The sequence below is a fragment of the Symphalangus syndactylus genome, chromosome 9, assembly GCF_028878055.3.
Source record: "Symphalangus syndactylus isolate Jambi chromosome 9, NHGRI_mSymSyn1-v2.1_pri, whole genome shotgun sequence".
Classification (NCBI taxonomy): Eukaryota; Metazoa; Chordata; class Mammalia; order Primates; family Hylobatidae; genus Symphalangus; species Symphalangus syndactylus.
This window is the reverse complement of record NC_072431.2, coordinates 119,323,089-119,340,744: the sequence shown is the minus strand read 5'-3', so window position 1 is coordinate 119,340,744 and position 17,656 is coordinate 119,323,089. Positions and strand designations below refer to the sequence as shown.

The 17,656-nt window shown below is 38.6% G+C and overlaps 1 protein-coding gene across 2 annotated transcripts in view; it reads right to left on the bottom strand.

Annotated features, from left to right (window-relative positions):
* The window catches only part of MLLT3 (MLLT3 super elongation complex subunit), a 284,574-nt gene that overhangs the window by 16,208 nt on the left and 250,710 nt on the right, over window positions 1-17,656 (bottom strand). For both annotated transcript variants that reach the window (XM_055294120.2, XM_055294121.2), the window contains exons 6-8: window positions 7,251-7,326; window positions 5,082-5,211; window positions 2,356-2,455 (exon numbers count right to left, since the gene is read on the bottom strand). In XM_055294120.2, coding sequence (XP_055150095.1) covers window positions 2,356-2,455; window positions 5,082-5,211; window positions 7,251-7,326 — 306 coding nt within the window. The remainder of the gene's footprint in view (window positions 1-2,355; window positions 2,456-5,081; window positions 5,212-7,250; window positions 7,327-17,656) is intronic.

Here is a 17,656-nt window from a genome sequence, read left to right as displayed (position 1 = left end):
GTGACACATAATAGAGTATTACTGGCAGACTGATGATTCACAAGTGTGAAGCAACATTTGCCAAATAAACACGTCAAGGAACCAGGGGTATGCTACTTAATTAGATAAGATAACTTTTACCCTCTCCAGATAGATGATACTATTCATTTTTGGTTTTGTTTTGCTAGACATGTAAAAAACAGTCTGATAAAGAGTCTAAACCTTTCCCTAAAGCCAAGGTCAGTTCAAGACTGCCCATTCAGAAAGGGCTTAAGCGAAGCCACAAGGTTTGAAGAGCATGAAAGGGGCTTGTTGGAGCTGCATTCCCTAGCAAGCCCACTTTTCACTATGATTAGGAGAGATACTGAAGGAGATTAGTGAGGGGCACAAAAGCAGAGCCTAGTGCCCTACACTCCTGGCCCTGCCACTGCTGTGCCCATGACGTATTGTAGCTCTCATACACCACCCACTGGATACAGAAATCAAGCTGAAATATGCCTAAGTTGGATACAAAAATATCATCGGCTGGCAGCGGTGGCTCACGCCCGTAATCCCAGCACTTTGTGAGGTGGATGATGAGGTCAAGAGATCAAGACCATCCTGGCCAACATGGTGAAACTCCTTCTCTACTAAAAATACAAAAATTAGCTAAGCACGGTGGCATGCGCCTGTAGTCCCAGCTACTCGCGGGGCTAAGGCAGGAGAATCACTTGAACCCAGGAGGCAGAGGTTGCAGTGAGCCACGATCACGCCATTGCACTCCAGCCTGGGCGACAAGAGCAAAACTCCGTCTCAAAAATAAAAATAAAAAAAAAATCTCACCAAGGTTCAAATTCTATCCTAATGCTAGTTCTCACTGAAGCACAAATTTACAAAAGGATCCCAAATTTTCTAGTTAACCAGTCCAGCGTTCTCAGGTGATTGGCCATGATGCATGTCTTTCCTCTTTTTACTTTCCTCTGAAATGCCTGACGTGTGGTGGCAGGCATCCACACCAGAGGTAAAAGACGGCTGGGCCATGAGCACAGCTGGCCCTGAAGATGGGGAAGAGCCAGGATATGGAAAAAGAAGTAAATAACTCGCGGAATATCCCATCTATAAGAGATAATGAGGCTGGACTTTGATTTTAATGTAGGACACAAATTGCAGTTGAACTGTAACTGGTACAACAAAGAGTACTGGTATCATTCCTACTTAACAAGAATGGATTTGCATTATAGACAAACCTTATAAATGACAAATTTTAAACTATAAGAGATCTTTGCTAGTGCTTTAAATAAAATGCAAAAAGAAAAAGTCTTCAGCTATAAACTAACATTTCCCAAGTAACACAAAGACCACGAATTTAAGGGCAAGACTATTTAAAATTGAAGGACACCTGTGAAACAGTATTTTCAGAAAAACACAGTTGTTTAGTTTTCAAGTTAATATTCGTACAGTAACTTGAATTAAGCAGTTATTGTAGAGGTCATAGGAAATCTGTCGACACAAAAAGGTAAGAAAAACTTACGGTAATGAGAGTATTAATTCAATGCTCAATGAGGCTTTTACATTATTCATGATACTGAAAATAGTTTATTTTAGTTGTTAAAGAAAATATCCCAATTTAATTTATTTAACAAATGCTCTTTATCATAGCCTTCAAAGTTCTGCCTAGATCTTATCCAAATAGTTATATTTTGAGTTGACTATCAAATTAATAAGCTTTCCTTTAGTTCAAGTTGTAACAATGATAATGACCATTATTTTCTCAGCATTTTATTAATTATTCCTTAAAATCCCAAGTAATAATCCTTCTATCTTGGACGAGAAAACTGAGGCCAAACACCTATAATAATAAACTACCATCAACTGAGTGCCAAGTAGGGGCTGTGCACTGCCTTTTGCTCTTTACATATATCATTTGTCATCTTCCCAATAACCTAAAAGGTAGTGTTAATGTCATTTACAGATAAGGAAACTGAGAATCAAAAGCTAAAAGTTAATTTCCCACCAGTAAATTACCAGTGGTAAAGAACCAAGCTTTATACTAGGCCCAAAGGTCATATTCTTCCTAATTAAGGCACCTACTTACTGCTGAGGTGTAAAGTATATAGAAATCAGAAGTAAATGGTAAATGGGCAATACTTTTTGTCACCCTCTTTTATTGTACTAACCTAGTTAACCCATATGATGGAACATATTCATCTTCTCATGACAACAGAACCTCTTTTACCGTAACTAACTATGTGTTTATTCCAAAGGCTGTGGCCTCCCATCTATTTGGCATCAAGAGGAAGTTTGTTTAAAATTCAAGGATGAAAGTTTTGCATGCTTTGTAAAAGTGATTACACCTAGCTCTGCAGAGTCTTGCAAAGTGCAAACCCCACAATTTACCTGGTTGTTGTTGGTTTTTAATAAGGGTGGTGGAGGTTCATGATGTAGGGGTGAAGAAGCAGAACTGCTTTCACTATCGCTGCCATCACTTAAGCTAACTCTGAAAAGAAAGAGACAAGTTATGCACATCATTACAAAACAGATGATTCTTGAAATACCCATAGAAATAGGCGTGGAAAGCACAGAATCCAAACACTAACACTTGACAAGTTCATTTTAACTCACAACCGCTAACATGTATTGGTGCTTACTTTGTAGCTGGAACTGTGTTAAGTGCTTTACCTGCCATTTCTCTTTTCATGATCTCCTGTTTCACAGACAAGTAAACTGAGACTCAGAAAGACTGGGTCACTCATCTAGGGTCACATATGTAAAAATGGTGGCTCTAGAATTCAAATACAAGCAATGTGGCCCAAAGCTAGTGCTCAGCTACTATACTTTACTGGGGTCATTTATTCATTCATCTCCCTTCTCCTGCTCTACCCACCTACTATCATCAAGCATGCCACTAGAAGGTCAGCAAAATTAGTTTGTTGATTACTACCTTTATTTTCCTTTCCTCCTGCCTCTCTGTTACAGATGAAAAAGTTACAAACATGTCTAGAATACACGCTGCAGGGGAAGAAGCAACCACATAAATGAAACTTCATAAAGAATGTGGAAAACAGCCCTGCACCACTGACAGCACAGAGTGACATCTAAGGATTGAACATGTGGAGCCCGGCATGCTAGGACCACTACCAATCATTTCTACTGTGTCATTCATTATTCAAGGCTGTCTCTAGTTCTGAACACTGATACAACAATTCATTGGAAATACGCTACAACAACGCAAAGAAATGGTATGTTTGGGATAACAGCTTTGGAAAACCACAATGATGTATTTTAAAAATTAAACAACTAAAGACAATACACACCACCTCCTCCCCATTTTTTCTTTTCAGAAGAAAATGGAATTTTCTTTTATCCACAATAGGAGAGATTTTTTATTCTACTGTGCTGAATGTAGTCCTCCCTCAGAGATGTCCTCTTTCAGTATTTGCTCCCCATTCTCTGGTTATATAGCACCTAATGTAATATGCTTCTCAGAAACAGAAACTGTTTTAGAAATCAGGATAGTTTTTCTTTCACTCTGAATAGGCAACCACATTCTAGCTCTATAATGTATTCAGACAGACAAGATACAAGATACGAAATGAAAAGGATACACTGGGACATCCTTTTAGCAAAAACTGATAGAACTTGTTTTTCTTAACTAAATTACATTAATGAAGTGTTCAGTTGAAGCACTGTTTTGAAATGCTTCTTGAGTGAAGTGGAAGGCTGAGTATTTAAACTGATTAAACAGTTGAGACTTCACAAGTGCAGTGAAGATCAAATGTTACACTGGCACTGCCATGCTAACACAGCACATGTCAGGCAGGGAACAAGAAAAGCAGCCCCAACAAGGTATATCTATATCAGATGACTCACAAACCTATATCATGACCACACAGACTCAGGGGTTGGAGCAATAAGGAGGTGGGCAACAACTAATCACAGAATATCCAGATATTCTAAATAACAACTTGAGAAATCATCTAAATAGGTCACACATTTTTCATCAACTGAATCTAAGAGCAGCCAGTGGTCAGGATTTTGGTTGGTATAAGGAAGCTACTTTAAGTTTCAGTCCATTTTGAGGTCTTTTTTCCCCTACCAGTTTCCTTTTTATCAGACAAAAATACTTCTAAAGGGAAATGTTATAAGGCCATGGTCATATTAAAGAGGTTATATTCTCCTATTTAAAAGGAATGCTGACAGGTAAGTCTGAGAGACAAGGAGAGAAACGGGTTGAATACGACCATAAAAAAACAGGCACTGAGATATCTAATGGGGCACACACCCTAAGGAGGCTCTTTTCAGAGGACAAAGCATTGGCAGTTAGGAAGCATCGGTCTCTCCAGTTTGGGTTAAGACTGCATTTCTTTTTTTTTTTTTTAATCTTAGGGTCTTCTACATAGTAATGGATAATAGGGAAAGATTTAATGCAATATATTATAAATGTAACTGGATTTTAAATTCAAGTAGATTCGTATTTTTTCCACTCAAGACAAATTAAAGTAAGCATGCCTATTTGTTTTCTTCATGATAAAGAAATAAAATCCTCAGGGCAATTTCAAGTTGAGTATTAATTATAAGTGACATGAATTACCATCTTATAACATGGAATTATGCCTCACAGCATTAAAGCTACTTAAGGCACCTAATTGTCAGCACACTTAAAAGGAATTTATTTTCTGGAAAACACACAGGTGATCCTAGTTTTAATTAGGTCACACACATAATTCACTGGAGCCAATTATGTATTTCTAACTACAAACAGCAAACACATTTCTTCAAATTCTGAGACTATCTCCAGCAGTGGATCAACCCAAACTCTTCAAATGAAAACAGACTTTATTTCAACAGTCAGTCCTGCCACTTGGCATACATTTCCAAGGATAAGGACATCTAATGTGACTTTTTCCTATAAAATTTTTAGAGGAAAAGCCTCTTTCTGAGAAAAAGGAGAAATAGTTCCCTGTAAAGTGTGTGTAGGCATGCCAAGGAGACCCTGCATCAAATGAATGTGACCACCTACTGCCGTTTTTGGTGTTTCACACCTTTGCTGTGATTATCCCAGCAGGGCTTGTGAAAAAGTCTGACTTCATCACAGGCAACCCCTTTCCTTCCAAGACACTCACCTGCGACTTCGGCTGCCTCCTCTATTTACAGGCCTCTCCATTTCAGAGTCATTGTCGTTATCCTCCACTTCATCCGATTCCTCCTCATTGTCATCAGAATGCAGATCTTTCATTATAGACCTCAAAGGACCTGAGTAATGACAATGAACCACAGGCAATCAAACATATACTCAAACACACTTAGCCATATTAGAAACAGGGGGATGCTTACCAGCACTGAATACTGGTTAAAAATAATCATCATATATATTTATACAATTTACAAGGCAAATTGGTATAGTTTCTAAAATGCAATCTCTGCCAAAACACTATTGTTTTCATAATAGATTCCCAAAATGTTCATCAAAGAATCTTTATTTTCTAGGAATTTTTTCTGTGTATTTTTCTTCCCTAAGAAAAATTATACATAAAAAGAAAAAGAAAAATCTATTAGTAAACTGAATGTTTTGTTAGGTTAATCCATGCATTGAAAAGTTGAGATTAATAAATCACTGTGGTTGTAACTTGTTCTTGGCAATGTAGCCTTTGTGTGGTAGTTTTTGATCTATTAAGGTTTAGCTGTTCCTTTTATTTCAAGGTCAATTTCAGGTCAAGCAAGCATTTCAGTCAAGTTCAGATTATAAAGTATTTCAATTCCATGGTGTAATATCCTACCTCTGATCTTCATATTGATCTTGGACACAAGGTCATGTTGCAGCAATTTTAAGCAGCCAATTTTCATTTTACTTTTTAAGAAATTACTGGCACAATACCAGCATGTATAAACATAAATAAGACCATGTAATAAATCAGGTACACAGAAAAATCAGGACAGTATCCAGTATCAGACAGGAAAAAGAAAAAAAATCAAACTCTAATTTTATTCTAGGACAGGACAGAAATGAAAACACACACACAAACACAAATTCATTAGTGTGGCTTATTTTCACTTTACTAGGCTAAATGTGATGAAAAATAGTTTTAATCTTAACAGAAGAGGTTATAAAGACAATGAAGAAAGAGAGACACTTTCATTCGGGATTAGGCAATTCGTAAAGTCTCATCTATGACAGGCATATCTGAGCTATTACCATCATGACTCCCTACAATCTCACATTCTGCAAAACCCAAATTTTTCTGCTTTTGTAGTGGGCTTATTTCTTTGGAAGTCAGTGAAACAAGACCTCTGAATAGCCAAAACGATTACTGTCTTTTATTTTATTTTTTTCCTGGAAGCTTAGCCTTAGTCCAAACACACACAACAATTTAATCCTTTTCAAAACATTCAAGGCCATCAGGAATTCAGTGTGGTCATTGAAAAAGGTAATGTTCAATACTATGCTAAAACACAAATTCTACTTTGATACCTATGCATTTTTCTTGTAAAAAGAGTGTACATTTGAAGATTTTCCACATACACAAAAATGGAAAATATAATTAAATATTCTAGTTTAAATGTCTTTATTCTGAATTCAAGTTAACACTTGATCATGAGTAGAGAAAAATATATATTTAAAAGATAGCCAATTAGTATTGCCTTAAAGACTATTAACATGTAGAAAAAAAAATATGTCCAGGAGGAAAGATGAAAACCTATTTCCCTATGTCAAAGCCTCTTAAAGCTTTTGCTATTGTATTTCCTTTGGGAACTCCCTGGGATGGGCTGTGTCTATAATCCTTTTGTAGCAATGAGAATCTGACGGCAGGGACCGGAAAAAGGGGAATTTCTAGAGCCTTGCCTCGTACATCAGAACAATACTCAACTGTATTCCTAAGGGAAATAAATACAACTGCAAAAAAGCCAAGTTATGATTTGAATAATAAAACAGTATAAGGTGATAAATCAACGCATTAAGATGGTTTTGTTTTGTTTTCTTTTCTTTTTTTTGAGACGGAGTCTCACTGTGTCGCCCAGGCTGGAGTGCAGTGGCGCGATCTCGGCTCACTGCAACTTCTGCCCCAGGTCCAGGGGATTCTCCTGCCTCAGCCCCGCCCGAGTAGCTGGGACTACAGGCGCATGCCACCATGCCTGGCTAATTTTTTGTATTTTTAGTAGAGACGGGGTTTCACCGTGTTAGCTAGGATGGTCTTGATCTCCTGAGCTCTTGATCCACCCGTGTCAGCCTCCCAAAGTGCCATTAAGATGTTTTATGAGAAAAGCAACTCCTAGTTTGCAGGAGATGTTGATACCTTGTTGCCTGGTCTGGGATGGTGTGAAGCTGGAGCTGGAGCTGGAGCTGGAGCTGGCAGGACTGGGTTGTTCAGACTTTAAAGAAGAATAAAAAGGCACCATCAATAAATTTACGGGATACCACACATCTAAAGTTGAAAACAGTACTGTTGCTCAAACCATTCCCTGCAAAAACCATGATGCATTTCATTATGTCAAATTACTAACACAGGAGAGTCATGTTGTCTTTTGTTGTGCCCACTTTATTTCTATTAGATGCAGAAACAAGTATAAAAACTTAAGAATGAAGAGAAAAACACCTGGGCGTTGCATGAGAAAAGGACCTGGCTTTGATTTCACTCCTATGTTTATTGCTATACAGGTCTCCTTCTTTTCATCTTAGATATAAAATACCTCTTTATTACACTTTAAGTTTTGGGATACATGGGCAGAACGTGCAGGTTTGTTACATAGGTATATATGTGCCATGGTGGTTTACTGCACCCATCACCCCATCATCTACGTTAGGTATTTCTCCTAGTGCTATCCCTCCCCTAGCCCCTGACCCCTGAAAGGCCCTGGTGTGTGATGTTCCCCTCCCTGTGTCTATGCGTTCTTATTGTTCAACTCTTCACTTATGAGAACATGTGGTGTTTGGTTTTCTGTTCCTGTGTTAGTTTGCTGAGAATGATGGTTTCCAGCTTCATCCATGTCCCTGCAAAGGACATGAACTCATTCTTTTTTATGTCTGCATAGTATTTCATGGTGTACATGTGCCACATGTTCTTTATCCAGTCTATCATTGATGGGCATTTGGGTTGGTTCCAAGTCTTTGCTATTGTGAATAGTGCCACAATAAACATACATGTGCATGTGTCTTTATAACAGAATGATTTATAATCCTTTGGGTATATATCCCGTAATGTGATTGCTGGGTCAAATGGTATTTCTGGTTCTAGATCCTTGAGGAATCACCACACTGTCTTCCACAATGGTTGAACTAATTTACACTCCCACCAACAGTGTAAAAGTGTTCCTATTTCTCCACATCCTCTCCAGCATCTGTTGTTTCCTGACTTTTTAATGACTGCCATTCTAACTGGCATGAGAGGGTATCTCATTGTGGTTTTGATTTGCATTTCAAAAGAAGACATTTATGCAGCCAACAAACATATGAAAAAAAGCTCATCATTACTGGTCATTAGAGAAATACAGGTGTCTTTCTAAGAGATACCTTGATTACCCTTTCTGTAATGTTTGATTGACTCAACTGGTTAAAACATAGTGGTAATGAGGCTAAGGTCATTAGTTCAATCACATTATGAGCCAGTTAATTTAACTGTGGCCCAAGGCCATGACCCAACCCTAACCCCTTTCATCCACAGTTCACAAATGGAGGCCAATATTCATAACAAGACCCAGACAGGTCCAAATGAGTCAAGGGAAAATGTTGTCATTCTTTTTTTGTAAATTCTCTTTAATTCCACAACCTATTAGTGGCAAGGAAAGAGGGTCATACACACACTCCAATCTCTTACTCTCTATGAATTCTCCTTATCCTTTTATAACCAGAAAGTTCCACATCCTCTTTGACCCACCCAACTCAGTTCTCTTCCTTCTCCAAAACCACTGAAATATAGTGGAAGTATCATGTTTTCTTGTTAGAGGTACAACAGTATTGCACTGCCTCTGATGTGTCTTTGCTCCCCAGATAGTCTGTAGACTGCCAGTACTTGAAAAATTAGGAGTCTGTCTTGTGCTTCTTGTAATCCTCTTGTACTTAGCATAATGCACTGCATACAAGAGGCACTTTTTATCGGTGACTAAAGGCAGCACATTAGGCCCTGTGTTCCACCTTCTGCCACAGTTTTTTTGAAAGATTCCATGGCAGGTAAAGACACGCAATGCAGACACATGGACCTAAGTGTGCAAAGATACCAATCATACCAACAAACTTGAATTTTACATATTTGAGGCTAAATTTATTTCACAATAACTTAGTAATGTTCTTACAACCAAATTTATTTCCATCCTATTTTTAATATGCTCATAGTCTTAACTACATATTTGAGAATATTTGTGGTTTCCTGTGTATAGAACAAATCTTTTTACTTCAAGGTGACCAAATTTGAGGACAAACTAAGAGCACAACCAGAAATCACTAAATGAGGATGAGAATCTCAGTCAGTTTATATTTGTTTCTCACCACTGCTTTGTTCATCTCCCTTCCAGCACTGAATTCTCACCCCCTTCTCCCAAGGTAGCAACAAGCTCTACCAACTTGGACACAAGGAAACACTTTCAGACATTCCTAATGCACAATTCACATCCTCAGGCTTGATGGGAAAGCAGGTGTCAGCAATCTAGCACTCATTCTGCAGGAAAAGAGCCAGACAGGATCTCTAATGAGCAGCAGGCGGCCTACCAATCCTTCAGCGCTGTAAGATTTACTTGAGTACTGTAGCACAATGTCTTACACATTGCTGTTTGTGGGTCACAAAGAAAAGTTGGTTTACAAGTACAAATACTCTGTGAGGTACTCTTCATTTCTGCTGAGTGGCTCTTCTACTGTTGAGCCCCAATGGCGAGTTACACAACTGAAAGAGCATTCAGTTGGCATTTGTGTGTACTGCCCAGCTGTAAAACATTTCTCCCAGGGTTTGCAGAGTACTCCTCTTCCTCTCCAAGTTGCTTTTTTCAGCCATGAAAAGTGCCTGCAAATGATATTATTTTGATAGCTCTGGAAACCATCTGGGAGCCGAAAAGGAGGTTTCCTTACAGTGAGCAGAGAGAGCTCTAATTCCTCATCTTGCCTGGCCAGTTCACATTGTATTGGACTTAAAGGAGCCACTCTGCCAAAGGTATTTGCTGAGAACGATATTAGCTAGGATGACAAGAGAAGATGGTGGCCATCTCTCCAACTACCCCACATGAAACATAACTCATCTGTCTCAAGCATCATGTCAATTCCAGAACCAAACCAGGAGGCAGCCTTCTTTTAGCTTCCTACCCATAAATAAGGTTAATAATTCCACAGTTGCTGATCACCAAAAAACCCACAAATAGGAACATAACACAACAGGAAAAAGGGCTTTTTATTCATCATTTATGATTAAGACCTTGCCTCTGCCACAAAGTATTTGAGAAGTTTTACAACAAAAGACATTAATTCTACAAGGACATTAAAGTAGAAAGTTTAAAGCAAAAGAGCTGGATAAAAAAGGATAAAATGCTGAAGAGTGGGCAACAAGGCAATGTCCTGAAAGCTTTTAGTAGTCAGGACAGAACAAGCATTTGTGGAAGATGAGACCTTTAAAATGATCTAAGGCAGTGAATCTCACACTTTGGTGGACAACAGAACCACAGGAGGACTTGTTAAAATAGCCTGCTGCCCCACCCAGGAGTTACAGATTCAGTAGGTTGAGGGACATGGGTGAGTGGGACAGTACCCTGGAATTTATAAAACATCACAGATAATGATGATGCTGCAGGTCCAGGGACCAATTACGCTGATGAGAACCACTGATCGAAGACCCAGAGACCAATAATCACAGAAATTCAACAGAATTAGCTGGGAGAAGCCTATATATGAGGAGATTCTGATTTAATAGGTTGATAGTGGAGATCCAGGCATGTTTATAAAAAGCTCACAAGAGATATTGATGAAAACTACAGGATGACGCCACTGATTCTGTATTAGTCTGCCTTTCTTCCCTAAACACACACACAAAAACACATTTTTGAAAGAATTTTAAATTTAAGAAAGCATGAGTTTACACATCATGAGAAAAATTAGAAAAAAATTGACTTATCCAGAGGCAGCTTAAAGAATGCAATTGCCACTCAATGAAAACATTTATGAAGCATGTACAACCACGTTGTGGTGGAGACACCTTAAACTGACTTAACCTGCCTAGTACAGAATTCACCTGCATGTTAACTGCTCAAAGAGCCACTCTGCCACTAGAGGAGGCTGACACTGTCTTACATTTCATCAAGTCCAACCAACAGAATTGCAGTTCACTGTGAGTTATGTATTTTATTTTTAAAATGTCATATTTATCTTCCAAAAACAAACCATGGATGATTATATAAACTAAACAAGGTCACTTGCTTTACACACACAAAAAAAATCATTATAAACAGGGCTATATGAAGATCTTTACAGGCCCTAAGGATTGCAAGATATAATATTCTCCTTTCTCCATCCTGTCCCCTAAGAAACATTTTAAATATGTGCTTGTGTCTGTATGCATGTGAGGGCGTGCACATGTGTGAATGCTAAACCAAAAATTCAGAGAAGTCCAGTGAGGTTCTGATTTTTTCCCCTTGCTCACTAATATAACACCTGTTTGTAAAATATCAAAATTCTCACCACCAAAAGAATGTTTTACTACTTCTTGCTGATCCTCTAACCACATGCTTACCTGACCTACTGGGTAATGAAACACTATGCATGTAGTTTCTTTCAATGGTATGTTCTACAGTGATAGAAGTATAGACATCCTTTGCTTCATCACGCCATTTTTCCAACAATTTGTGTTCACTTCATGTCTCTGCATCACATATTGGAAATTCTTGCAACATTTCAAACTTTTTCATTATTATTATACCTGTTATGGTGATCTGAGATCAGTGATCTTTGATGCTACTATTGTAATTGTTTTGGGGGCACCACCAACCGCACCCATGTAAGACAGCAAACTTAATCAATGTTGTGTATCTCTAACTGCTCCACCAACCTGTCAATCCCCAACTCCCTCCTTCTCCTTGGGCCTCCCTATTTCCCTGAGATACAACAATAGTGAAATTAGGCCAATTAATAATCCTACAATGGCCTCTAAACGTTCAAACGAAAGGAAGAGCCACACATCTTTTTTTTTTTTTTTTTTTTTTTGAGACAGAGTTTTGCTCTCGTTGCCTAGGCTGGAGTGCAATGGCAGGATCTCAGCTCACTGCAACCTCCGCCTTCCGGGTTCAAGCCATTCTCCTGCCTCAGCCTCCTGAGTAGCTGAGATTACAGGTGTGTACCAACACGCCCAGCTAATTTGTATATTTTTGGTAGAGATGGGGATTCGCCATGTTAGCCAGGCTTGTCTCGAACTCTTGACCTCAGGTGATCCACCTGCCTTGGCCTCCCAAAGTGCTGGGATTACAAGCATGAGCCACTGCACCAAGACACATCTCTCACTTTAAATCAAAGCTACAAATGATTAGGCTTAGTGAGAAAGGCATGTCAACAGGTGATAGGCCAAATGCTAGGCCTCTTGCACCAAATATTTAGCCAAGTTGTGAATGCAAAGGAAAAGTTCTTGAATGGAATTAAAAGTGCTACTCCAGTGAACTCATGAATGATAAGGAAGCAAAACAGCCTTATTGCTGATATGGAGAAAGTTGTAGTGGTCTGGATATAAGATCACACCAGCCACAACACTTCCTTAAACCAAAGCCTAATCCAGAGCAAGGACCTAATTCTCTTTAATTTTATAAAATCTGAGAGATGAGGAAGCTGCAGACGAAAAGTTTGATGCTAGTAGAGGTTGGTTCATAAGGTTTAGGGAAATAAGCCATCTCTGTAACATAAAAGTGCAAGTTGAAGCAGCAAGAGCTGATATAGAAGCTGCAGCAAGTTATCCAGAAGATCTAGCTAACAACATTGATGAAGGTGGCTACACTAAACAGATTTTCTATGTAGATGAAACAGCCTTCTACTGGAACAAGATGCCATCTAGAGCTTTCACAGCTAGAGAGAAGTCAAGGCCTGGCTTCAAAGTTTCAAAGGATAGGCTGACACTCTTTTTAGGGGCTAATGCAACTGGTGAATTTAAGTTGAAGCTAATGCTCATTTACTATTCTGAAAATATCCTAGGGCCCGTAAGAATTATGCTAAATCTACTTTGCCTGTGCTATAGGAATGGAACAACAAAACCTGGATGACAGCACATCTGCCTACAGCATGGTTTACTGAATAGTTTGAGCCCACTGTTGAGACCTACTACTCAGAATAAAAGATCCCTTTCAAAATATTATTGCTCATTGACAATGTACCTGGTCACCTGAAAGCTCCATGGGAGATGCACAAGGAGATTGATGTTGTCTTCTTGCTTGCTAACACATCTATTCTGTAGCTCATGAATCAAGAAGTAGTTTTGGCTTCCAAGTTTTATTATTTAAGAAATACATTTTGTAAGGCTATAGCTGCCATAGATGGTGATTCCTCTGATATATCTGAGCAAAGTAAATAAAAAACCTTCTGGAAAAGGATTCACCATTCTAGATGCTATTATGAACATTCATGATTCACAAGAGAAGATCAAAATATGAACATTAAAAGGAGTTTGGAAAAAGTTGAATTCAACCTTCATGGATGACTTCGAGGGGTTCAAGACTTTAGTGGAGGAAGTCACTGCAGATTAGGTGGAAACAGCAAGATAACTAGAATTAGAAGTGGAGTCTAAAGATGTGACTGAATTTTTGCAATCTCATAACATTTGAATGGATGAGGAGTTGCTGCTTATGGATGAGCAAAGAAACTGGTTTCTTGAGATGGAATCTACTCCTGGTGAAAATGCTAGGAACATTGTTGAAATGACAGTAAAGAATTTAGAATATTATATAAATTTAGTCGATAAAGCAGTGGCAGGGTTTGAAAGAATTGAGTCCAATTCTAAAAGATCTACTGCGCTATCAAACAACCTCACATGCTACAGATAAATCTTTTGCAAAAGTAAGAGTCAGTCAATGCAGCAAACTGCATTGTCTTATTTTCTTTCTTTTTTTAGACGGAGTCTCACTCTGTCACCCAGGCTGGAGTGCAATGGCACCATCTCGGCTCACTGCAAGTTCGTTCACACCATTTTCCTGCCTCAGCCTCCTGAGTAGCTGGGACTACAGGCGCCCGCCACCACGCCTGGCTAATTATTATTATTTTTTTTTTGTATTTTTAGTAGAGACAGGGTTTCACTGTGTTAGCCAGGATGGTCTCGATCTCCTGACCTCGTGATCCACCCGCCTTGGCCTCCCAAAGTGCTGGGATTACAGGCGTGAGCCACCGCGCCTGGCCTGCATTGTCTTATTTTCAAAAATTGCCACAGCCACTCATATCTTCAGCACTCCAATTGATGAGTAGTCATCAGCATCTGGGCGAGACCTTCTACCAGCAAAAAGACCATGACTAGCTGAAGGCCAAGAAAATTGTAAGCATTTTTGGCAATAAGGTATATTTTAATAAGGTAATATATACTGTCACACTTAATAGATTACAATATAGTATAACTTTTATATGCACTGGGAAACCAAAAACTTCACATGCCTAATTTTATTGTGCTACTTGCTTTATTACAATTGCCTGGAACCTAACTTGCAGTGTCTCGAAGGTATGCCTACATATGCTCAAGTATCTTAATTCTACTTCTTGATAGTATATTTTGGGGAAGATTGCTTAAACATTAGTTTGCTCATAGAGTGAGGGCACTGAGCCTCATATAGAAGTGACTATCTTAAATTGATATAATAAAGTAAAAACACCTAGCACACTGCTGTTCTAATGACAGCTAATCAACATTTGATTGCTACTATCATTTACAATAGGTCACATACTCCTCTACTGCCTAATACAAGATATATCTTTACTACCAAAACAATGGGCCAACCAGGATTTGCAATATAATCTTCAACATTAAATGGCTATGCAAAATCATTTTGTAATGGATTTTCTACAGAGTATTACTTTTGTCCAAGACAAGTAAGATAAACCGCATGTTTACAACTAGAAGCGTTTCAAAAGAGAGCACCTGTCAAGGTAGATCACAGGAGAAGGCCTGCGTAAGCTGGCACTGATACTGTACTGAGAGCATACTTCCTCCTTAGGTAACAGATGTCAAAAGTAGTTCTGTCTTTTCTAATGGGCAACTATGTTTATGAACAGAATTTTGGTGACTTGATCTTTAAAGCAATCAAAATAAAAATAGTGAAAAGGGAAAGAGTACAGTATAACTAGTTAAATAGAAATTATTTCAGACACATTGCTACACTTTTCATAAAATGTAAACCTCACCTGGAAACAGAACACCTATAGCCTGCTATAAAGATTATCTCTTCTTTCACAAATATCCAGAAAGACTGTGGATTAATACTAATGAAAGAAGAAATATAAGACACTTTATTTACTTCTCTGTTCAATTTTCATCATGCCTGACTGAAGTACTAGGTTCTTCTCACAGTTTTGGTCCTTCTTTCATTAAAACAAAAAAAAAATCGTCTTACATATTATATAGCTTTTCTTTTTGCTTAACATAAAAAAAAAAAACACATAAAAGTCCACCTCATTTAGTTTCTCCTCTGTAGGAAACTGAAAATAATCCACTCAATTTTTAAATACACATTTTAAAAAATAACATAACAAGCTAGGTGCAGCAGCACATGCCCGTAATCCCAGCACTTTGGGAGGCCAAGGCAGGAAGATTGTTTGAAGCCAGGAGTTCAAGACCAGCCTGGGCACATAGTGAGATCCCCATCTCTACGAAAAATAAAAATATTAGCCAGGCTTGGTGAAGTGTCCCTGTAGTCCCAACTACTTGGGAGGCTGAGGCAGGGGGATCCCCTGAGCCCAGGAGTTTGAGGCTGCAGTGAGCTACGGCTATGCCACTGCACTCCAGTTTGGGTGACAAGACAAGACTCTGTCTCAAAATAAAAGATATAACATCTATGCCAAACAATTGTGGAAAAATGTTTTCCATTAGATGAGTGAAATCTATGTTACCAATTCCCATTAATGGGTAAAATATTGAGATAGCTATGTCAATAAAAGGTAAGGCCAAATTTAAACAAAGAAGTATTGAAAAATGATAAAACAATATTCTAGCTACATTGACCTAACAACCTATGCACTAGTGAATTATTAAAAGCCAGAATCAAGAGAAATTTTATTATCATTTGGTTTTACATTAGTAACTGCTTCAAAAACATGCTAAAAGAACAAAACTTTGTTATATAAAAAGATATATAAAAATGAGATTGAACAAACATCAGTAACTCTAACCTCATAATGTATTTTTGTGTAGCTCTATCATATTCCTTATTTCATTTGCACTACCACTAGTAAGGCAAGTGATAGGAATTATGCCCCCTCTACCCCAAAATTCACATGTTGAAGCCCTAACCCCCAGTGTCCCAATATGATAGTATTTGAAGATGGGACCTTTGGAAGGTAATTAGGTTTAAAATGAGGTCATGAATGTAGGGCCCTCTTGATGGAACTGGTGTCCTTGTAAGAACAGACACCAAAGAGCTTGCTTCTTTTCTTTCTTACTATGTGAGGACACAGCAAGAAGGCAGCCATCTGCAAGCCAGGAAGAGAGATCTTACCAGGTTCCATGTTGGACTTCCCAGCCTTTAAAACTGCGAGAAATAAATTCCTGTTGCTTAAGACACTCAGTCTACTGTATTTTGTTATGGCAGCCCAAGCTGACTAAGATAGCAGGGTGCATTTTAGATCAATATTTTTCAGATGATAAAACTGAAGCATACAGTAAGATTAAGTGACCGGGGGTAATATTTAGGTGAATTAGAACCAGATTTTCTGACTTCCAATCCAATGCTCTTTGTACTGCAACTATTAACTTTGAAAAACGGCAATTAATTTAAAGCAGTGTTCTGAACATACTAACACCCTTTTATAAATTAGGGACAGGGAACAAAGTTTTGTCCCTGCAGAAGATGTAAGGAATATCCTTTTGTCCCCAAGGTACATCTGATCCACACCCAAAGCAAACCAGTGGTAAAACAAAACACTTCATCCCAGGGGAGTTAATGTGTCTGATCTATTGCTTCTAACATTTGTCCAATCAATATTACAATGAATCTTGGCTAGGAACCTCGCTATTTCAGTATTTTTTTTTTTTTTTTTTTTGAGATGGAGTCTCGCTCTGTTGCCCAGGTTGGAGTGCAGTGGCGCGATCTCCACTCACTGCAAGCTCCGCCTCCTGGGTTCACACCATTCTCCCGCCTCAGCCTCCTGAGTAGCTGGGACTACAGGCACCCGCCACCACGCCTGGCTAAGTTTTTGTATTTTTAGTAAAGACGGGGTTTCACCATGTTAGCCAGGATGGTCTCCATCTCCTGACCTTGTGATCCGCCCACCTCAGCCTCCCAAAGTGCTGGGATTACGGGCGTGAGCCACCACGCTCGGACTTCAGTGAGTTTTATAAAGGAAAACAGGGAAGTTTCTTCTCTGAACTGCCCTAATCCTCTTGAGACTGGCATTAATAGGACCAATGAGCACATCAGACAACACAGTAAAATCATATATTTTATTTACCTTCAAGTGATCTACCTCTTTTCCTAAGTCTTCAATATAAATCCCATAATATCCAAGAAAAAAATACCATTTAATGCTTTAAATAAGCTGTTAACAGCTCTTTCTTTC